This window comes from Gossypium hirsutum, unplaced genomic scaffold (genome assembly GCF_007990345.1).
Source record: "Gossypium hirsutum isolate 1008001.06 unplaced genomic scaffold, Gossypium_hirsutum_v2.1 scaffold_155, whole genome shotgun sequence".
Taxonomy (NCBI): Eukaryota; Viridiplantae; Streptophyta; class Magnoliopsida; order Malvales; family Malvaceae; genus Gossypium; species Gossypium hirsutum.
In genome coordinates this window covers 1-24,668 of record NW_024402839.1, presented here as the reverse complement: position 1 = coordinate 24,668, position 24,668 = coordinate 1, and the positions used below count along the sequence as shown (strand labels likewise).

The 24,668-nt window shown below is 33.4% G+C and overlaps 1 protein-coding gene, 1 long non-coding RNA gene and 1 other non-coding gene across 3 annotated transcripts; all 3 read right to left on the bottom strand.

Annotated features, from left to right (window-relative positions):
* Positions 1-245: 245 nt before the first annotated feature.
* On the bottom strand, positions 246-9,937 carry LOC107946490 (zinc finger protein BRUTUS-like At1g18910). The gene is made up of 12 exons (XR_005924210.1): positions 9,431-9,937; positions 8,230-8,445; positions 7,052-7,246; positions 6,636-6,976; positions 5,932-6,162; positions 4,014-5,704; positions 3,496-3,714; positions 3,252-3,389; positions 1,782-2,016; positions 1,651-1,710; positions 773-844; positions 246-651 (listed from the first exon to the last, which is right to left on the bottom strand). It is a non-coding gene; the product is annotated as a zinc finger protein BRUTUS-like At1g18910 (transcript).
* A 2,539-nt stretch (positions 9,938-12,476) lies between these two features.
* Positions 12,477-13,546, bottom strand: LOC121226386 (uncharacterized). The gene is made up of 2 exons (XR_005924211.1): positions 13,033-13,546; positions 12,477-12,740 (listed from the first exon to the last, which is right to left on the bottom strand). It is a non-coding gene; the product is annotated as an uncharacterized lncRNA (long non-coding RNA).
* A 6,261-nt stretch (positions 13,547-19,807) lies between these two features.
* LOC121226385 (zinc finger protein BRUTUS-like At1g74770) lies at positions 19,808-24,525 on the bottom strand (the record flags this gene model as incomplete). The annotated part of the gene is given in 10 exon segments (XM_041110343.1): positions 19,808-20,212; positions 20,334-20,404; positions 21,211-21,270; positions 21,342-21,424; positions 21,427-21,575; positions 22,809-22,946; positions 23,052-23,104; positions 23,197-23,250; positions 23,709-23,775; positions 24,153-24,525. Coding segments are annotated over 10 exon segments (1,157 nt in total), but the record flags the coding sequence as incomplete, so codon positions are not given.
* Between the last annotated feature and the right edge of the window lie 143 nt (positions 24,526-24,668).

Here is a 24,668-nt window from a genome sequence, read left to right as displayed (position 1 = left end):
AAAGGTTATAATAAACTCTGAAATGCATTAATATAATGTTTGTGGAATTTTTACTGCCCATAATTATTCTAGGGAAAGGATTGTATGAAACAATAACGCCACGTCATCTGTATCCTTTTTCTAATAGTTTTATGCCATATCAGCATTTTCATCTTGAAACAAATAATATCCCTCTTTGATACAATCCTTTCTCATTATACTAAACTTGCATAATAATAATCCTAAAAAACATACGATGATTTAAGTTGAAAAAAAATTCCATAATTTATATAAAACAAAAAGCATCATATCCATTGTCTCCCTTAGTATGGGTAGTTTTATAAGCAGAATCCTTGCGTAGGGTTTAATAGGAAACATCACTTGAATAAGCAGCTGGATAACAAGAATGAGTTTCTTGGTTTTATTTATCTAGAACATGCACACGGTTGGTAAAGTTTTCAAAATACGGAAGACAGACCCTTAGACATATTCTCCTCATGGTGGACCTAAGGTAGGTTTCTTTCAATTGGCAATGGATGGCGAGAGAATTGCGCGCTTGTCTTTCATCTTCTATAGTACTCTCGTGTTATATGAGCCACAGTTGGAGCACTTATGATACTTCCAATGGTAGGGAGCTGTTCCTTTTGTCTCACAGTCATTGCATAGTATTGCCTGTAATTTAAGTTAATAATTTCACTGTCCAGTCCGTATCATAATTTCTCAAACACGGCTTCTATAACTTACAAAGAAGAGTGCCTATGATAAACCAAGACAAATAAACAACACGATGAACCTGATTTCGGTCATGATGTTCATCTGGAATTTTCTCTTCAGCCAAAAAAGCATCCAACATCTTAAAATAGACCTGCAAAAAAACACCCTTAAAAGGTTTAAGGATCATTCAACTCCTCAAAGCATCAATTCATCGTCATTTACTAAAGATAGTTCCAATGCACTTCATATAATCAAATTAAACAAGCAGGCAATCTGAACTTCCATGTAAAAAAAGAAACAAATAAAAGTTGAAGTCGAGCATGTTAGTGGCTAGCATGATCGTCTCTGCTAATAGTACTCACCTAGCCGGTCATGGGGAAGACTAAAATTTGAACATGGATCAATTTGATACAAATGTGAGGCATTGTTTTCTTCAGTTTGTAGACTTCAGATCTTCTCAAGCCTGTTAGATTCCGGATTACTGATTCTAAAAGTTTAGCTGTTTACATATCTTCAAGCACTAATTACAGCATAATGATGTGAAAGTGTTATTTCCTCTTTCTTCCCCTTAACTAAAACTCCGGGGGGGGGATAATCTTTAATTTTCCAAGCTTCCCAAGTAATTGAGACTAACGAGGGTAGAAATTACAGGACAAAAAAATTGTTATTACAGAAAAGTTTTAACCCTAAGCAATTTGTTACTACAGGACACTGATTTTGATTCCCCACAGGTTCACTCTTTTTATGAACCAATTGATTTAGGAAATCACAAACAAGTACATTTTAGGGAAGGCAACATATCATATATTGTTGCTATCAGCAGTGAAGCACTCATATGAGAAAATGCAAGCAATTTCAGATATAAGGATAAATTTGCGCTGACATGATAACTGGATATGGTCAACTTAGAACTCCAATGATAACATTCATTGACATTAGAGATAAGGAGAAACAAACCTGCATGTCCCCAAGTGACTTGCTACAGATTGGGCAGGTGTAGTGTGTACAAGTATAATCCTAGAAACAACACAAGAAGCAGATAAATTTCGGTGAAAGTTGCAAGGAAAAAGAACTTCAGACTTAAGTACCTGAAAACAAGCTGAGTGCATCATATGTCCACAAGGAAGCGCTTTTACTGGAGCTGTGGAGCTGAAGAAGTCTTCGTGGCAAATAGGACAATTGTCCTCAAAGGACTTTTCTCTGCATACATGCAGTGACAGAGATCGTGACAAGCAGGCATTGCAATTCATGCAGTGAAAGTAGTCAACACCCAATCCCTTCCCTACTCGGCAGAGGTTACAGTAAGGGCAGTGATAAATTTGCCTGTTGAAAATTTTCCATGTTAAACAATTCATAAATGTAGAATCAAGAAGTTAACAACCCTCTATATTACATGATAGGTAGTTCACAATAGCTTTAAACTTGCACCAAATTGCAGTTTGTTAATGTTATGTTTGGAAACATATTCCAAATTTTGGACTGGGATTTCGTTTAATATATAAAATGAGAATGAAATCTATACATTATGCATTAAGCTAGTTCAGAATCAAAATAATTATCTATTTGACAGGTATAAAGAGATGAATTTCAAATTTACAATTACATAATAGAAATTTCAAATTCACTGCTCATTGGCATCCAAAAATTCATATATTTGAAAACTAATCATGAATACTAAATTTATATGCATTTTATCACGCAACTTATGCTATTTTAAATCCAAATTCATCTTTTGAAATCCAAGTTCCTAAAGGCAACCTAAGAAGACTAAAAACGAAAGAATAATATTTGAAATAATAACAATTTAGAATTCAGAATGAAAATAAAATTATCGTAATGTTTGGACTTTCTAATACCCTTTGATTGTATAAAATATTCATATCTGAGTTATCTATTGTCTTTTTCCATTCATGAAAGTACGAGGTGACATCATTTTATGTCAGATTTTGACATGGATAATACACATTTCCCTTTATATCTGCTCAACGAAAATTTTCATTCCCTTAAAATTTCATGAGGTCCCTGATAAAATGCAATGACTTCAACGTGACTATGCATAGTATATGAGATCATAAAGTATAACATTCCAAACATTTGAAATCAGTTTACTTTTGGCCTTTCATTTATGCGAAGAAAGAATGCTTATAAGTTATAACTGCAAAACTTATCAACCACCCACCAATGACCACATATCAAGCACAGGCATTTAAATAGTAAACTAGAGAAGAAACATATAAAAATATCAATATCAAATTCTAATCGTGCAGTGGAAGTAGCTTTGCATACTAATTTCTAGTATTGCATATTCTAGAGTAGAAATAGTGAAAGATAAGTTGAATGTTTCCAATGCCACTTTGATCATGGACAAACTCTTAAATCTGATCCTTTCCTATTAAGTTTGTTGGCTTAACAAAGGTAAAAATAATGAGTTCAATGGTAGCAATGAAGTTTGAAGAGAATCAGAATTTAGTTGCATCATGTTAGGTGTCTAGAAATGTCCAAAATCAATCTTCAACACAGTAAATATCTTATATGAGAACAATTAAACAAGATATCACCTTTCGTCATCGAATAACTTGCAGATCCTGCAATAATATTTTCCCATTGATAGATTATGGCAGGAAACCGTTGAGCATGTAAATCCAATTGGCTGAATTACCAAGCATTTCATGCACATCATTTTTGTGACAGATTTTCTGCATATTTATTAGGAACAGCAGGTAAATGTGATGAAGAGACACAAAATTTAGAACTTCTAATTTTTAAAAGGGAAAAGCAAATTCATATACAAAGTGTTATTACCTATCCAGTTTATGATCAGCCACGTCATTATGGCAATGAATGCATGTATAAAGCTGGTTGCAACATGGGGCAAAAAGTTTACAGTTCCTCTTGTAGTGTTTACAACCCAATGCTAGTTCCAGAGGGTCACGATAGGATGGATGCTGACCTGGAATTCCTTCTCCATTATTTGAATTGTTTACTTCTAAATTAGATATCTGTTGCTTAAGAATCCAACGACTGTACCAGAAAAAAAAGAGTCAAATTCTATGAAGATATAAAAAACACATACACCCCACAAAATAGATATATAAACAGCTGAAAAGGCACTAATTGTATTTTCTAGCAGCCTATTGTCGCATTTGAGATAAATGTATTAGCTCATGGGTTTTTGGAGATAGGAGTTTCTGCCTGCAAACCCAATTATAAACATGTGAAATAAGCGTTTAGATTATCTAAAAGCAGCCTACGAAGACCACAAATCTTCTCCTAAAGTTTAAAAGATATCATTTACTGGAAAAGTAATGCTTATTACCCACCTCATTAGTAAGTTCTGCATCACGTGTGATTTCCTTTCAGGATCTAACGATGTGTCAGATGACACCCTTCTTATGGCAGCCTCTAGATCTTCTTGACTCATTGTCTTTAGTTGTTTGCATTGCCCAGTGTTATGAGTTACTTGAAACTTTTGATCTGGCTCATTAGTCCAGCCCATCAGATCAGCTGCTTCATTGCATCGCTTGTCACTGCTCATGCTAAACAGTTTGGAACATTCAGAACAGTTTTCATCACCTTTAAAAGCCTTTACTTTATCATCTATGTTGGGCAATCTTAACAGCTCAACATCAGCACCATTCGAACTAGTTCTTGAGAAATTGTCACAAATGGCTTCTCGTTTGTTAAGGACTTCAGGATAATATGTTGTGATAATCTCCAATGGATCTGGGGTCCACGAAGGAATAGTTGACTCCTCTGTTTCCTTAGCTATTTTATGTCCTTCCCACCATTCTCCTAACCATTCATCAAACATTGTATTTCTCGTGGCACTGTGCCATAAGGACTTAAGAGTTTGCTGCTCATCCGGAGTCAAAGATGACATAAGCCAGGGTATCATATCTTGTAATATTTCTGCTCCTGTTCTTCCAAGCATGTTTCCTATGATCATTTCTTGCTCCTTTAGCGTGAAACATTCTCTAAATAAGGGCCAAAGTTCAACTTCTTCACGATGCACATGGTCAGAGAGTAACTTATGCATCGATTTGCATGTATCCTGAAGATCAATACACAGCTTTTGGCGCTTCGCCACCCAGTCCAGTGTAACTGGTTCACCACTAGAATATTCAAGTTGCAATTCATATATCTCATCCAAAATGAGGGATATTTTGCTGAAGTTTTCAGCTTCTATTTCATGGTCCAGAGAATAAGAGTGGCTGATATTTCTGTGTTTTCCCTTTGCTTCCAAAGCTGGAAAAGCTACCTCATCCTCTGCATCACTGTGGATCCGATATAAGAAGTGTATCAAATGGAAGCGTTGGCGGAACTCAGGGAGAAACCCGGCATTTTCTGTCAGCAGAGCTGAACCAAGGACAAGATAATCCAAATCTTTCTTTAAAGCCTTATGAAAGAAGAAAATCATATCCATTGGTATTGGTTCATCAATAGCATAATCAACACAGTTCTTCTCAACAGAAAAATCTGGAAAAAAGCATAAATCCCTTGTCATTTTGGGAAAAAATATATGCAAATTGATTCCACCGCAGTTTGATGTCTCACCGTGCTTAATGCCATGGGAGCTGGCTGAAGAATAAGGGAAGTCCTTCTTTCCTTTGTAAACAAAAACTGGCTTAATTATCTTAGACTTAGATCCTTTACCAAGGGACATATCGGAAAGAAAGGAAGAAGATCCAGCATCCTCCTCAATTGACACAGGAAGAAAAGAGCATCTGCTGCTGAACAATTTCTCCAAGTCCCTTCTAAAACTTTCAACTGAGGTTTTTCCTGAATAACCTAAAAGGAACCACTCCAATAAAAGGGATGCAAAAGATGCATGGGTCAAAGAATATCCTTTCTTTATAATATGCAGAATGGACCTAGATTCATCCTCAGATAAATGAGCAGCAAACCAGGTGACCACACATTTCAGCAAACCTAGTGGCACCACCTGGAGGCTTATGCACAGAAGCTGCTGCTGCATTTCTTTACTGCAGTTCTTGCTAATGATGGGGAATACCTGAAAGAAACTGGAAAAGTGTCAAAGGAAAATGTAGCAAAACATTTTTAATAATTGGTTGATGGCAGTCATCCAGGCAAAACTTCAGTGAGTGATTATTGGAAACATGGTTGGTATGTAACTACAAAGAGATAAAGCCATATCATGACTTAAAATTGAAGCTGCAATAGAGACCATCTTATCCTACTTTTCTGTATAAGAATGGCAAATAAATAATCACTTTATACCTCATTTTCTTGTAAACTAAATTTTATGTCAATGTTCCTCACAAAGGACTCCAGTTTCTGGCACAGCTCCTTCACAAACTCATTTCTGTTATCCCCTTTTGACTATTATAATTTACCAAGTACAGTAAATGTTTAATATCACTTGCAATGTAGAGATCTTGAGCGGGCAGAGACAGCTGAATGTCGGAAACATCAACCAAGACAGGGTAAAAAAGCTTCTCCAGTGCATTGCTGCAAATAACAAAACAAGTTCTGAAAGTTTGGACAAGATGATAAAGAAATAATAGCACAAGGAAAGATAATAGAGGTATTTCCGAGACTTAATAGTGCACGTCTCCAGACTTAGTTGTTAAGTCTTGAGACTAAGATTCCCTGTTTTCAAATCTTGGCTACTGACTTTGGAGGACTTAATACTCTTTCCTTCAAGTATCGATACTTCACAGTTCACTTTTAAACCATAGTTAAACCAATCTAAGGGGCCCAGAGTCACTGTTCACACCATAGGTTGACCATATAGAGACCTCAAATAAGTTAGGCTCATAGAGAGCCACCAACCATAATTTGAGGTCTCTATGACTGGGGCCATTGCCAACTCAGTTAGGGGGTGTTACATTTAGTGGCACAGACAAAAATATTTAAAGTAGACACCTTAATCAAATAAATTTTAATTAGTCTGCAAAAATGTTTTAGGAAACATATGTTACCAGTAGAAGATTAGGACATCAGCAAGGAATTTCAGTCTGAGTACAATAAAATCAAGATTTTGAAAGCAGCTTGATGTTTTTACTTGATGCAGCTCTGCCAGAATTTCTTTCAAATCTTTTTGAATGGCTCCTTGCCAGAAAAGAAGGCCATCAATTGGATTATTCCCGGTATTTGTTTGAAAACAAGGTGCTTTCATCCATCCAAGAGGATTCTTAATCAAATGGAATTTGAATTTGCTTTTGATAGAGATAGGACCATCAAGAGGCTGAACTCCTTTCGCAAGCTCAATGTGAAACTCAAAACCAGTCCGGTGTTTCTTATCTAGCCAGGATACTACAACCTTCAAAATTTGTTTAAATTTGTTACCGTCAGGAAGGTTACTCAAATTCTGGTAAGAATATAACAAGTGATCTACCTCTTGCAATGATTTTTCCTTCGGTACAACTTCTCTTACAAAATTTTTTATTTCTTCTTGCTCATCTGGATGAGAAAAAGAGATCACCCATGGTAGAAAATCCTGCAGCAGAATTACAGGGATGCTACCAATGAACCGCCACACCAGAGAAGCTTGTTCTTGGAAAGAAAATTGTTTAACCAGCAGAGGGAAAACCTGCATGCAGTGCATAAGATTGTAGAACGTTGGTTAGTCAGGTATGCATTGACATGTTGAACATGAAGAACGCAACTATATCAAAAATTAATTGTTGGAACTGCTGTTGTTAAATAAATTAAGTATCCTACTACTTTAAATATTTTGAGTGTCATCTTTAAAGAGCTCATTGTGCTAAAAATTAAAAGATAAACAAATGAAAAAGTGACACAAAGACATAAAAAAGAGAAGTTTGCAAACTTACTCTCCCTTGGTTAGATATCTAATCAATTGCCTTAAAGACATTAAATTAGAAAAATAGAAAATAAAAGTCATCTAATCAATCAATAGATGCCATGGTTTTCCAGGCTAAAAAATTGCGATGAAATAGAAGTTTCTTATTCATAGCATAGCGGTTTCCTTCTTTTGCATCCTAGTTTTGATAAGGGCGTCTAATTAAAAATACTATTAGGGCATTTGAATAAAAAATACTTTTGTTCAATTTATAGACTAACAGAAAAAGGAAACAAATGTAATTGAGGACTACAAGCTCATTTCGACTCCCTTATTATAGTTTGATGGACACACAGCATGCATTTAAATCTATTATGGAGTTATAAAACTTCCAGAAGATGTGTATAGGATAATCCTTTAAACTTTTATATGCATCTAATCTAATTATATATCTCCTCTGAGAATGCTTTTGATACTTTAGATGTGGCAATGGTAAAGTTCTCTCATCTACAACAGTTTCACAGTATGAACACAAAATGGATGAAGGTATGTATATATATACACTTTTTAACATAATAATTTATGCATCTATATAGCTCTAAGAAAAAAACCTTTGTGCCCACTCCCCAGAAACAATCCAACCTTCACCTTTGGGTATCGCTTAAACTAGAAACAAAGGGCAAGCTAATGGGGGAAAAGCAACACAATTCATGTAATGGGAAAAAGAAAAGCAAAAAGAAATAACTAATAAAAATAAATAAGAGAGTTACCTGCTTTTCTTCTTTCAACATATGCTGGCAAATAGAAGCTTGGATGGCGCCAATGCAAAATACAAGTTCTTGCAATGCTTTAGAGGTATTTTCACTTCCCTCCAATGCATTTAAGCAATAGAAAACAGAATCGAAGTTGTGATCTATACTTTCATGCTCCAGTGAATATGTACAAGCCACATTTTTAACATGTGCATCCAGAGCTAGAAAGACAACCTGCCAACAATTTTTGTTTATACTCATGGAACTACTGATGTCAATTGGAAAGTTATACGTACATAAACGCATACTATGATGGAGGTTAAAGTATCTAGGCATTCCTTGTTTGTCAAAAATGAGATCTAATCTCTACTCTATAAAACTAGGTTATAAATTTTTGTACATTTCATATTGCTACAAACAAGTAAAATTGAAAACTTCGCTAATGAAAAACCATCTAAATGCTAATGTGGACTTCTGAAATCCGAAAAATATCCGAGTTGAAACATTATAAAACATATGTGCTTGACGGAAAAAATTCTTTTGCTACTTTAGTTCTACCCACCGGTTTGTATTGTCAAATTTTAGGAGTTCATGTCAGCATTAAGACACTTTCCACTAACATTTTTATACACTGCAAGTACATCAAATATTAACCTTTTAACATTAACCTATGTTTTAAAAAAAGAGCGTTTCTTTATTAGCTAAGCTTTGTTCAATGCTATGTCCGTCTTTAATTAATTTAGTATTACTAAAAGAATTAGCAGCAATTCTTATTTCTTTAACTCTTCTACTTATAAAAATCAAAAGCCACATAACCTACCTAAACTCTGATTAATTTATTAATCTGATGGATGAAACATATAAAATATTCAGCGTGAAAGTCAACTTATGTTTTGGTTACACCAAAAGTCTTTCGTTTATAGTTGATAATTAAACAACAATGAATTAATGCTTATTGCATGCATAATCCTCGGCTAATTACTTGATCATCTTATATTCGTAAAATTAGTTAAAAAGAATCAACAATAAAGATTTCAACTGATCCAAAGCCACCTGCTCTATTTGATTGCTGAGAAATGAAAAGAAATGGAAAAAGGAAATTTTCATAGATTTTATCTGAAGAAGACAGAAGGACGACATTTGTCCGTTTTCTTCGGACGAGTCTATTTTCATTTTCTAGACAGCCAAACAGAATAAATATGCAGTCAGATCAGCTCACCTCATCTTCAGCAGCGCAGTGATACTTACAAACAAGCTTAAGAAACTCGAACCTTCTAAACAGCTCAACCACGAATTCACGCGAGTATGAGTCACTCTTCCCATCCGCAGCGGCCGCAACTGCCAAACGCCGGAGCTCAGTAAGCTCCGCCCGTATAGCCGTATGGAAGTAAAGCAGGAAAAGAATAGGAGCATCTTGGAGCCGCAGACCAGCCACCGCAGCAAGCGGCGACTTTCGGTCCTCCTCCTTGTCGGGCGGGTCTGAGTGAGCCTGGCCACCGCCCATGCACTGCTAAACCACGGGCAAAAGAAGGCAACATGAAGAAAAGAGAGCGGGAAGGGCTTTGCATTTGGGAGAGAGTTTGGATTTTAAGCTTGTATGAGGACTAAAATTTCTGTTATGAATTGAACGATGGCAATTTGAATGATTTTTAAATTATTTTTTGTTGTTTTTTACTACAGATTTAAGAGATTGCCACGGGGGGTGACGGGGATGTTCTACCAAACAACGTTATGGGATGAGTCGCACCGCAGGCCTTTTTGTGGTGTTGATGTCATAATGGGGCGTCAAAACGGGTTTCATTCGGATCGGGTCATGCCTAATAGAAATTTCTTTGGTTTTTCTAATATATTCTTATTTACTTCATAATCATTAATGTCCTTCAAAAAAAGGTTCATTGCAAGATTTGTTCTCTCTTTTTTCCGTACGATTTCGAATTTCGTCTAAAAATGATATGTGCATATATTAGTCTATTTTAATTTAACAGTTTTTGGAATTTATTAATATTAGTTAGTATTTTATTTGTAAAATATAGGTACACATAAGCATTGCTTTAGTACATTAATATATATTTATATGTTAATATAATTTAAATTTTATAAATATTTAACATTTTCAATTTTCAAAACATAAAACAAATCAAGCAAATATAAAATATTAAAAATGAGTTATTGAATACCCTAATTCGAGTCTCATCATATATAATTACGATACATGCATAAATAATGTGTGAGTTTTTTTTAATTTTTTTTATTTGATCTGGTTCTTTATCCAATGTACTTTATGCTGATTTATTCTACATTATACATGTGTTGTACAGATATGGTAGCATTATTCGAAAATAAACTTCACTAATTATTACAAATAATTCACATTTGAATAAATTATAGTTAGAATCGAGTATTACAAAGGACAATTAAACTAATATTTAAAATATATCCAAAACCAAATTAGAATAGTTCTAGAGAAGGCACACATAATGAGTTTTTAAGTTAAAATAAATTTAAAAACACCCCACACATGATTTTATGCAAGTAAAAGTTGAACTTGGAGCATCAGGGCCTTAAGACTTCAACTTCCGCGAACAAAACTAAATGTATCTAATTATTAGATATAAATATGACATATTTAATCATATTTAAATATATTTTCATTCTTACTAAAAATGTTGTATCCAAACTTCATACAATATCCTTCTTTAAAATCTTTATTTTCTTTAAAAAAGAAAAAGAAAAATCGTGACATTATCATGTTTAGTGACAAAGAATAGTAATGTAATATTTATGGTGAAGTTGTTTAGATAGATTTTTATTTGTTAAATAAATAACTTTAATAATTATTCAACAATAACAAATGATTTTAACTTCTTGATTAATTATAATATATATATATACTCACTAGCTATTAAGAAACAAAATTGGAAATGATTGACCCAATGTGAGGAGTTCTCCAACCCCGTGATTCCAAAATAGAAAAGACAAGGGAAGGTGAGGTTTACGCGGAGAAGGAGAGAGTGAAGGGGTCTGATTATTTAAAAAACAAAAAGTGATTAAATAAAGTAACGGGAGGCCAGGAGGGCTTAAGTCCTAAATCATGCCGTCCGCTGCTTTTCATCACGTGAGGGGTCACCCATTGAATTTTCAGTTAGTTAAATTAAGTTGTAATGTCGCTACTCGCGCGCGTGTGTAGCTTTCGCCCAGCATGTGCCCTCCCCATGTCTCCACGTTCCTTGCCCTTTGGATTGACCGCATTTTGCTTACACCACAGGACGTATGGCTTTCATAAAGGCTTTATATTATATAGAGGCTATGTTTGGTTAGATTGAATGGTCATTATATTCTATTAGATCATTTTTTGAAGTAAACTATTTCGTATTTTGATTAATAATTCAATGTGGAATAACCATTCTAAAGGTAGATTTTATTCTGATCATTTTGTGATTTTAATGAATATATATAATAATTTTGATTGAACCACGTTGTCCTTTATTTTTATTTAATTTTAATTTTATAGTAATTCAAGCTAAGCATAAAAAAATCAACTATCACCCATGATTAATACATATCATCAATGAGCACTTTGTTCGATGATAAGGAGAAGTTATGGGTTTAGATGGGTAATGAATTTACTAATAGTTAATATAAAAATAGTGGTAGCAATGAAATTAGATATTGTAATAATATTGTAGTATAAGACAACAAGTAAACTAAACGCATCACACAGCACTCCACCGCCCATTCAAACTTACCTTAAAACCATGTTGTATTTGGATAATTTTTAAAATTTTAATTTGATTTAAAATTAAATATCTATTTTTTCAAAATAAGTTTAGATGTATGCTGATTATTTGTGTAATAGTATATTAAAATTTGGTTTTATTTGCAATTATTCGCCTTGTGTTGTTTGCATCTTTAATTGTAAATTTGTAATCATAATTTTTTTTAAGAAATATTTGACTTATAATGTTTGTATTCGTAATTTTTCCTTTAAAAAATCAAATATGATAAATAATGTATTTGGCTTCAAAATAATAGAACAAAAATTAAAAATAATAAATAATAAATAGGACACACCTCTTCAGAGTTTTTAAGTTAGGTTAGTTACAAGTAAAGTTTATCGTGGATTAAATCCTTATTAGGTTGATTTATGATTTTAATATTATACGCGATTGTTTTAGTTTTATTTGAACTAAAATATGAATATCAAATTTTGTCTATGATCGGTCATCTTTGTAAATGATCAATTTAAAACTATTTAGGCCCACTTATTTTTGTAAATATAATTATTTTAATTTAATATTTAGTAAGTATAGGTAACTTCTGTAAGGCCTAAATTTTGCCCGGGCCTAATATGGCCCCAAAGCCCAAAGACAACAACCCAAGCCCAATTAACAATACTAGCCCAAGGCCCAACGAACTTAAAAATTTTACAACAAAAAAACCCTAGCAGGAGCCTTCAGTGCCGCACGCTCTAGCCTAGTCCCCTCGACGCCGCAACCACCACCGGCCTATCACCACCACGCGTCTGACACCTGCAAAGAGAAACCAACAAGGCAGAAAACAACAAACAGACAATCCAAATCACAAAACAACAAAAATGGATATTAGGAGTTGTTTAGATCAGCTTTAAAAGCCAAAAATCTGGTGTTTTGTAACTCTTCTTCCCTTTTTACGAAACTAAGAAATAAAAATAAAAAACTAAGGTGATTCGAGACCTTCATTTTTCTGTTTTCCTTTGCATGCGATTTTCTTTTTGTTATTATTATTATTATTATTATTATTTTAAAATATTTTCGAAATATAAAAAGGAAACGGGAATCATACCTGAATCGACCCTTAGATCCGTCGTTATCGGTCCTTCGCCACCGTCTAACTCGGGCTTAGGGAAGGGCTAGGGCCTTTTCTTTATCTCCTTGTTCCCCCGTCTAAGATTTTGGTCTTTGGACGCGTTGATCGGAGACGTCCTCGTGCGGCGCCGGCCGTCAGCCACGGTGGCGCGAGCGTCGGCCCTGTTGGCCGGATTTGGGAGAAACCGAGAGAGACCTCACTCTATCTGTTTTTTCTAAAAAACTAAAGGAAATGAATTTTCTTTTATTTCTTTTGTTATTTATATAAGCTACAACACGGCGTCATTTTGGGCCTTAGTATTGGTGGCCAAAACGGCGGCGTTTCAAATTTGACCCGAAGACCCGACCCAACGGGTGCTGAGGATCCGCGTGTTTCCTTGGGGGACATTTGCGCATTTAGTCCCTCGCTTTTGTGAACATGTTCAATGTAGTTTTTGTCTATTTTTGATTTCGGCTCTAAATTTTATTTACATTGTAATTTGGTCCTAGAACCATGCGCATGCACCAGTATTGTAAACGGCGTCGTTTTGTGCCGAATGAAAACGGTTATTTTTGCGGTTAGTCCCTCCGCTTTTAATTCAGTTCTTAATGGCGTCCTTTTTAGTTTTAAATTTTCCCATGTAATTTTGTTAACATTTCATTTTCGTTCCATTTAAAGCGGTGCGTGTAAGGGTCAGGGATTAATTTCCCGATTAGCCCCCGCATCGTTGCGCGTGTTCCAATCGACTCCTATTTTTTTATATTTCAAATCTAACCCACTGATTTTATTTAAACTCCAATTCGGTCCTTAATAAATTTAAGTTCAAATTTCATTTTTTTTTAAAAACGGTTACTAATTTTATTTTATTTATTTATTTTATTTGATATTCGTTTAATTATTTGTTTTAAATTTCCAATTAAGCTTATATGCCTTTTATTTATTTATTATTCATTTGCTTTATGTTTATTGGTTGACGTGTATTATTTGTGCCTTTATTCTCGCTATCTATTTATTTAATAATGTCAAATGCTTCCAAAATTTAGATCTATTAGTATTATGTGCATTGTCGTTGTTAAGTTCGTAGTATTATACATGCCATTGTATTATTATTATTCATGCACATTGATACTAGAACTTTTAAATATTAAAACATTTGAATTTTACGATGTATGTTAGGCCTTTGTTTCAAATGCATGTTGTATTATTATTAATAGCCATGTACAATTCCTTTTGCATATTAAATGATTTCTCTAAAAAACCTAATAAATTAAATGCGTTTTTTTTTTAACTTTTCACTATTCTTTTACCTAAACTCGTAACAAATCTCAAAATAAGGCAATATTTCGCATTTGAAAATTCGACAAAACGTGTCCTAACGTGCTGGGTTTCGATTTTTCGTTCGACCCAATAGTCAAATATCCTTTTAAAATTTTAAAATAATAAAGGCAATATTCCGTATTTGGAAATTCGGGAAGTCGTGCCCTAACTTACTGGGTTTCGATTTTTCTCGCGTTGAACCTAAATAACCGAATATCCTTTTAAAATTGAAATAAATGAGGTTTAAATAAGAAAATAAAAGGCAAGCTTACTCTAAAAAATACGAGGTGTGGTGTCTTAACTTACTGGATGTGACATCTTGTTACTTCGAGATAAGAAGGCATTTTCCATTTGGATTTATTCGAGTAATTTTAAAATAACATATATAAAGAAGGATCGTATTTTTAAATTATTTACGAGTTTTTAATTTTCGACACACAGACACTAATTAATCAACTAGGTACCAATTTTGGGCGTTACGAGGGTGCTAATCCTTCCTCGTACGTAACCGACTCCCGAACCCATCTTTCTGAATTTCGTAGACCAAAAAGCGTAATTTTAATAAATCAAACTGTTTATTAAAAATAGTAATTTTCTAAGGTGACCCGATCACACCTCATCAAAAAGGATTGGTGCCCACTTTCGTTTTTTTTCCAAAATCCAAGTCGACCCCATTTCATCAAAAAAATGGTGTCAACAACTTCTTTTACCATTATATATTTTTAAATAACCTATCGTATTTTTCAATCTTTACATTATAGTACAGTATAATTAATAAAAATATATATTATAAACTTGAAAATGGATCATGTTAAGTCACTCTTAAATTTTAAATATTAAAGTTCGAGCGTAACCCATATTTCGAACAAACTTATTTTTTTATTTAAATTCATTTTTAGTTTGTTTGTCTAAATATTCTGAAATTTCAAACAAATATTTAAGCGTGGGTGGGTAACCTAACCTTTAATGAGGTATAAGTATGGTTGGGTTTTTTTTTTTTTTTTTTGAGTGGGGGAGAATGATGAAAACATATTCTATAAGAGAGGGGGGTGACATTGAAATTTTTAGTTTATCCATTATTTATTTTTAACGGAAAAGGTATTATCATCCTTAAAATTTGATGAAAATTTCAAATATTTTCATGACTTGGATGATACCATGTGTCTTCTTAAAAAAGCAAGTGCTAAGTTTTGTATGATAAACTGGCATATATGGTGGGTGCGAAACGAACTCATGGAACAATGGTGAGGTTCCTTTTTCGATTATTTTATCACGATCACCTGTTTATTTATAGGAGTGACAAGCAACAAGAAGCGGTATTCAAACTTATGGTGATCCGATGAGAAATGGTCTCTCTGTTGAAGGACTGAGTGCAGGAATAGGTGTGCGGGAATGCTTGATTGATGCTGCATTGTTCGCGCAGGAAGCCAAGTGTGGTGCCGATGTTGTGATAAAAAAAACGGATGTGTCTTTTCTAAAGCCCCTTTCTTCGGTCTCCAAGCGATGGCATTAAGGTGCGAATTGCAATGGATAATATGGAATCTACAAGGAGTTGTTACCATTTTTGAACTAAATTATATAAATTGTTACTCCACTATTAGAAAATTTATTATTAAATCACTCAACTTTAAAAATTATAAAATAATAATTTAATTTATCATTTTATTTTATTTTAGTTCAAAATCATTAAAATACCAATACTAAAATGACATGTAGTTTTTATACTTTAATTTTTTTCGCATAATTTTAATTTCATTTTATATTTTACATAAAAAAACCTGATTTTAAACTTAAAACCCAAAACGCTCCTTTGGGTGAAGCTCCAACTTATCTACTTTAAACAAATTGACTCACAAGTCAAAACTATATCCACTTATTTAGATTAGCTCATAAGAGAACCCATTAAAGCAAATCTAACTATTGTCTTATTTCATTGAAAGAGTCCAGACAAATCGTTTAAATGGAAACGAGAAAAAAACTACCTTCTTTCTGTCAGTGAGCAAGTATCTTCCATGAGCATTAAGGGTCAGGACCATACGAGTCCACTCAGAAAACCAACTGACCTTTACAATCGTAAACAGTGAAGCCATTGTTGGTGAAGAAAAGCGAAGTTTTAAGCACAGTTAGATGTTTCTCTTTTTCGTATACATAATCACCATCCACCACCCAGGCCCGATCCTTGGGTAGTTTGGGAGTAGAGTTGTCCAGGGTCCAAGGTCGGAAAGGGCCCAAAAAAATTATTTCTTCAAAAGTGAAAAGAACTCTTCATCTTCTAAGCTTTTTGATACGTTACAGACAGAAAAAAAAAACAGGGGAGTTCATTGCAGCAGGAAAAAAAAAGAAAAAAAAAAGACTTTCAATTCTTCCCCTTCATCTCCAACTCCTTGACTTCTCAAACCTCTTTTGGTTACTAAATTTCAACTCCTACCATTAAAGCTAAAAACAATTTCATCCCCTCCCAAAAAAAAATCAACCATTACTAGCATTGTTGCAGGTACAATTCATTAATTCTCCCTCCTTCCTCTTTGTAGCTTCGCAGGAATGGGTCACGAGCTATATCTGTAGAAGGGATCGTGAGCCCTACAAGGGATCTCCACTCGTGACCAGTGGGTACGAGGCTCGCTAGAGATGTCAGTCCAAGGATCAGAAAGGACTGTGTGCTTCGCAGACACACATTCATTAGGCCAGGGGACGCCCAGGGAATGTCAGCACCAGAGACATGGAATGTTAGTGCCATCGGCCCCCAGATCGAGACAAAATAGTGGGCTCTATTGTGAGTTGTAACAGTAGCAGTAGGAACATGTATAAATACTCACTGTGTTTCCCTTAATACGATACGAGAAAAATATTACTAAACAAATTTACATTTTAGTCTATACATATATTAAACTCTTGACTGAGTCGGTGTGACGAGTCAATCGAGCACCAACTTAATTGAGAAATTATTAAAATATTTTTATATACAAAATAAGAAATATTAATACAAAATTATTTTTGTCTTTTCATGCTTTTTAATAAATTAATACTATGATGCGATTTGAACTTGAGGCACATAAGTTTTAAAATTTTAAATTTTTTTTTGTCAAAATTAGGATATCCACCGTCAATAGCAATGACTAATCTCCTCAATGTGAGTACTGTCCAAAGAAATAAACGAACTTTTAATTTTAGCATTTCAAACCTAATATCACTTAACTTTAATATAAAATATTTGTAAATATATTTTTACATAGATTTTTGGTGTGCCATAATTTAAACTATTTTATTTGATTCGGGTTGCATATAATATTTCCTCTTTTTGAAAAAAAAAAGATTAATTATTCTTTAATCAAAGTGTTTTGCAAAATAAAAGATTAAAATTTGATAAAAATTATCAATAAGTGTTGTGTTTAATGGTTTAGGAAAAAAATATAAGTTTGAACTTTATAAACAACATTGTTAAACTGAGCAACTATAAATCTTGAATTTACAAAAATTAATATAAAAAAAAACATTTTACAGGTTAAAACTTAAAACAAAATAAAAACTCCTTTTGTTTTTAGAGTAAGTTACTAAAAATGAATTCCTAAAGCTATGTGGGATACTGTGGACACAGTTGAGATACAATGACAAAAAATATCCTATCATTGGAATATATTTTGTGTGGGAATATAATCATTTAGATTTAAAGAATGGAATGATAATATGGTGAATGACAAGGACATACCCCTTTTAGGTCTTGCATTTAGATTTTTGACTATGGATTGGACTCGTTTGTGATGTCAGGAATGACGACCACCAATTTCAACCTTCCTTTTTATTAAAAGGAAACACAAATACTTTAATTTTACCAAAAACAAAACTTTGAAAGTTTGATAAAATCAATAATTCTGCACAGATAGCAATATTAATATTAACTGAGTTAAGACTCAATCGATTATTAAAGAGTTTTTTAGTGTTTAATATTATTGCAACAACATACAATATTTAAAAATATGTTAAAATGATATTAATATATTGTTCCTAGTAATAATTGAATAAATTAATAGTATTAAAAAGTTATATAAGTATGTTATGAAAACTCTTCTAATGAACATTGTTCCGATTGTCATAACAAAAGTAAAACAACAAACAAACCATAACAAAAGTAATTTAATGAATCACGTAAATAATTTACGGGGTCTTACACAAACTTGAATCTCTTAAAAAATCTTAATGCCGGCACTAACTACAATTTCAACAGTCCAACGATTTTTGTAGTCTTAATCTGTCACACTATAAAAAATTCACTCAGTAATTTTGTAAAATTTTAATACAGGTGGGTTAGACCGAGTTCGAGTTTTAATATTTTTATTCGAGTCGAGTTTAAATAAAATTTTAGGCTTATTTATCAAGCCAAACTTGGGGCCTATCAAACAGGTCTAAAATTTTGTTCTAGCCCATGAACAGGTCTACATCAGATTAAGAATCCTAAATGAATGCAACAATTTTAAGTTGGTGTTAAATTAATTTACGACACTAACTCAATCAACAATATCATTAATAATAAACACTATCACGCATATCTGTGTGTGGAAACCATGTATTTTGAACATAAATTTGTATTTAAAATTAACATACAATAAATAATAAAATATATGGCTTGAACCTAATTAATAATAACACATTAAATATGTACGATATAAAAAATAAAAAAATTAAATTAAATTACAAGTAAAACGAAATTTAAACACATGAATACATCATATTAAGAATATTAAATCTCTCCATGTGTATTTTTTTTACTGTTTTTTTAGAATAAAAAAAACTAAAGTACCATGGAATAACTCTTTTTGTCACTGTTTTAGTGTCATTTTGTTATTGTATTGCTATTATTATTTGGATATTGTATGTTAATTCTATTACTATTTAAGAGGTATTTGCTTGTTAAGTTACAGCTATCTTAGTATTAAATGATTTTTTTAATTTATTTTCAATTTGTTAGAAAACATTTATTTTAATATTTTTAGTGTATTTGATGTATTATATTTTTTAAATTTATTTTTATATAAAAATAATAATATAAAAAAATTTAATACGGATGGACCGAGTCAAGTACGGATTTTAACATTTTTATCCGAGCCAAATTTGGGTAAAATTTTAAGCCTATTTTTTAAGTATAACCCAAGCCTAAAATTCTATTGAGGCCTGATCCAAACCAACCCATCATCGCCTCTAGTTATGAAACAGCTCAAAGGTTATAATAAACTCTGAAATGCATTAATATAATGTTTGTGGAATTTTTACTGCCCATAATTATTCTAGGGAAAGGATTGTATGAAACAATAACGCCACGTCATCTGTATCCTTTTTCTAATAGTTTTATGCCATATCAGCATTTTCATCTTGAAACAAATAATATCCCTCTTTGATACAATCCTTTCTCATTATACTAAACTTGCATAATAATAATCCTAAAAACATACGATGATTTAAGTTGAAAAAAAATTCCATAATTTATATAAAACAAAAAGCATCATATCCATTGTCTCCCTTAGTATGGGTAGTTTTATAAGCAGAATCCTTGCGTAGGGTTTAATAGGAAACATCACTTGAATAAGCAGCTGGATAACAAGAATGAGTTTCTTGGTTTTATTTATCTAGAACATGCACACGGTTGGTAAAGTTTTCAAAATACGGAAGACAGACCCTTAGACATATTCTCCTCATGGTGGACCTAAGGTAGGTTTCTTTCAATTGGCAATGGATGGCGAGAGAATGCGCGCTTGTCTTTCATCTTCTATAGTACTCTCGTGTTATATGAGCCACAGTTGGAGCACTTATGATACTTCCAATGGTAGGGAGCTGTTCCTTTTGTCTCACAGTCATTGCATAGTATTGCCTGTAATTTAAGTTAATAATTTCACTGTCCAGTCCGTATCATAATTTCTCAAACACGGCTTCTATAACTTACAAAGAAGAGTGCCTATGATAAACCAAGACAAATAAACAACACGATGAACCTGATTTCGGTCATGATGTTCATCTGGAATTTCTCTTCAGCCAAAAAAGCATCCAACATCTTAAAATAGACCTGCAAAAAAACACCCTTAAAAGGTTTAAGGATCATTCAACTCCTCAAAGCATCAATTCATCGTCATTTACTAAAGATAGTTCCAATGCACTTCATATAATCAAATTAAACAAGCAGGCAATCTGAACTTCCATGTAAAAAAAGAAACAAATAAAAGTTGAAGTCGAGCATGTTAGTGGCTAGCATGATCGTCTCTGCTAATAGTACTCACCTAGCCGGTCATGGGGAAGACTAAAATTTGAACATGGATCAATTTGATACAAATGTGAGGCATTGTTTTCTTCAGTTTGTAGACTTCAGATCTTCTCAAGCCTGTTAGATTCCGGATTACTGATTCTAAAAGTTTAGCTGTTTACATATCTTCAAGCACTAATTACAGCATAATGATGTGAAAGTGTTATTTCCTCTTTCTTCCCCTTAACTAAAACTCCGGGGGGGGGGATAATCTTTAATTTTCCAAGCTTCCCAAGTAATTGAGACTAACGAGGGTAGAAATTACAGGACAAAAAAATTGTTATTACAGAAAAGTTTTAACCCTAAGCAATTTGTTACTACAGGACACTGATTTTGATTCCCCACAGGTTCACTCTTTTTATGAACCAATTGATTTAGGAAATCACAAACAAGTACATTTTAGGGAAGGCAACATATCATATATTGTTGCTATCAGCAGTGAAGCACTCATATGAGAAAATGCAAGCAATTTCAGATATAAGGATAAATTTGCGCTGACATGATAACTGGATATGGTCAACTTAGAACTCCAATGATAACATTCATTGACATTAGAGATAAGGAGAAACAACCTGCATGTCCCCAAGTGACTTGCTACAGATTGGGCAGGTGTAGTGTGTACAAGTATAATCCTAGAAACAACACAAGAAGCAGATAAATTTCGGTGAAAGTTGCAAGGAAAAAGAACTTCAGACTTAAGTACCTGAAAACAAGCTGAGTGCATCATATGTCCACAAGGAAGCGCTTTTACTGGAGCTGTGGAGCTGAAGAAGTCTTCGTGGCAATAGGACAATTGTCCTCAAAGGACTTTTCTCTGCATACATGCAGTGACAGAGATCGTGACAAGCAGGCATTGCAATTCATGCAGTGAAAGTAGTCAACACCCAATCCCTTCCCTACTCGGCAGAGGTTACAGTAAGGGCAGTGATAAATTTGCCTGTTGAAAATTTTCCATGTTAAACAATTCATAAATGTAGAATCAAGAAGTTAACAACCCTCTATATTACATGATAGGTAGTTCACAATAGCTTTAAACTTGCACCAAATTGCAGTTTGTTAATGTTATGTTTGGAAACATATTCCAAATTTTGGACTGGGATTTCGTTTAATATATAAAATGAGAATGAAATCTATACATTATGCATTAAGCTAGTTCAGAATCAAAATAATTATCTATTTGACAGGTATAAAGAGATGAATTTCAAATTTACAATTACATAATAGAAATTTCAAATTCACTGCTCATTGGCATCCAAAATTCATATATTTGAAAACTAATCATGAATACTAAATTTATATGCATTTTATCACGCAACTTATGCTATTTTAAATCCAAATTCATCTTTTGAAATCCAAGTTCCTAAAGGCAACCTAAGAAGACTAAAAACGAAAGAATAATATTTGAAATAATAACAATTTAGAATTCAGAATGAAAATAAAATTATCGTAATGTTTGGACTTTCTAATACCCTTTGATTGTATAAAATATTCATATCTGAGTTATCTATTGTCTTTTTCCATTCATGAAAGTACGAGGTGACATCATTTTATGTCAGATTTTGACATGGATAATACACATTTCCCTTTATATCTGCTCAACGAAAATTTTCATTCCCTTAAAATTTCATGAGGTCCCTGATAAAATGCAATGACTTCAACGTGACTATGCATAGTATATGAGATCATAAAGTATAACATTCCAAACATTTGAAATCAGTTTACTTTTGGCCTTTCATTTATGCGAAGAAAGAATGCTTATAAGTTATAACTGCAAAACTTATCAACCACCCACCAATGACCACATATCAAGCACAGGCATTTAAATAGTAAACTAGAGAAGAAACATATAAAAATATCAATATCAAATTCTAATCGTGCAGTGGAAGTAGCTTTGCATACTAATTTCTAGTATTGCATATTCTAGAGTAGAAATAGTGAAAGATAAGTTGAATGTTTCCAATGCCACTTTGATCATGGACAAACTCTTAAATCTGATCCTTTCCTATTAAGTTTGTTGGCTAACAAAGGTAAAAATAATGAGTTCAATGGTAGCAATGAAGTTTGAAGAGAATCAGAATTTAGTTGCATCATGTTAGGTGTCTAGAAATGTCCAAAATCAATCTTCAACACAGTAAATATCTTATATGAGAACAATTAAACAAGATATCACCTTTCGTCATCGAATAACTTGCAGATCCTGCAATAATATTTTCCCATTGATAGATTATGGCAGGAAACCGTTGAGCATGTAAATCCAATTGGCTGAATTACCAAGCATTTCATGCACATCATTTTTGTGACAGATTTTCTGCATATTTATTAGGAACAGCAGGTAAATGTGATGAAGAGACACAAAATTTAGAACTTCTAATTTTTAAAAGGGAAAGCAAATTCATATACAAAGTGTTATTACCTATCCAGTTTATGATCAGCCACGTCATTATGGCAATGAATGCATGTATAAAGCTGGTGCAACATGGGGCAAAAAGTTTACAGTTCCTTTGTAGTGTTTACAACCCAATGCTAGTTCCAGAGGTCACGATAGGATGGATGCTGACCTGGAATTCCTTCTCCATTATTTGAATGTTTACTTCTAAATTAGATATCTGTTGCTAAGAATCAACGACTGTACCAGAAAAAAAAGAGTCAAATTCTAATGAAGATATAAAAAACACATACACCCACAAAATAGATATATAAACAGCTGAAAAGGCACTAATTGTATTTTCTAGCAGCCTATTGTCGCATTTGAGATAAATGTATTAGCTCATGGGTTTTTGGAGATAGGAGTTTCTGCCTGCAAACCCAATTATAAACATGTGAAATAAGCGTTAGATTATCTAAAAGCAGCCTACGAAGACCACAAATCTTCTCCTAAAGTTTAAAAGATATCATTACTGGAAAAGTAATGCTTATTACCCACCTCATTAGTAAGTTCTGCATCACGTGTGATTTCCTTTCAGGATCTAACGATGTGTCAGATGACACCCTTCTTATGGCAGCCTCTAGATCTTCTTGACTCATTGTCTTTAGTTGTTTGCATTGCCCAGTGTTATGAGTTACTTGAAACTTTGATCTGGCTCATTAGTCCACCCATCAGATCAGCTGCTTCATTGCATCGCTTGTCACTGCTCATGCTAAACAGTTTGGAACATTCAGAACAGTTTTCATCACCTTTAAAAGCCTTACTTTATCATCTATGTTGGCAATCTAACAGCTCAACATCAGCAACCATTCGAACTAGTTCCTTGAGAAATTGTCACAAATGGCTTCTCGTTTGTTAAGGACTTCAGGATAAATGTTGTGATAATCTCAATGGATCTGGGGTCCACGAAGGAATAGTTGACTCCTCTGTTTCCTTAGCTATTTTATGTCCTAATTCTAACCACCATTTATCTCCTCCTAACCAATTGTCCATCCATTACAACAACATACGTAATCTGCCCGCCCAACACCTATTCTCGCTCCCGGCACTGGGCCAATACTCCAGGACTTAAGAATTTTGGCTGGCTACCATCCGGATGTCCAAAATTCAAGTTGCAATTCATATATCTCATCCAAAATGAGGGATATTTTGCTGAAGTTTTCAGCTTCTATTTCATGGTCCAGAGAATAAGAGTGGCTGATATTTCTGTGTTTTCCCTTTGCTTCCAAAGCTGGAAAAGCTACCTCATCCTCTGCATCACTGTGGATCCGATATAAGAAGTGTATCAAATGGAAGCGTTGGCGGAACTCAGGGAGAAACCCGGCATTTTCTGTCAGCAGAGCTGAACCAAGGACAAGATAATCCAAATCTTTCTTTAAAGCCTTATGAAAGAAGAAAATCATATCCATTGGTATTGGTTCATCAATAGCATAATCAACACAGTTCTTCTCAACAGAAAAATCTGGAAAAAAAGCATAAATCCCTTGTCATTTTGGGAAAAAATATATGCAAATTGATTCCACCGCAGTTTGATGTCTCACCGTGCTTAATGCCATGGGAGCTGGCTGAAGAATAAGGGAAGTCCTTCTTTCCTTTGTAAACAAA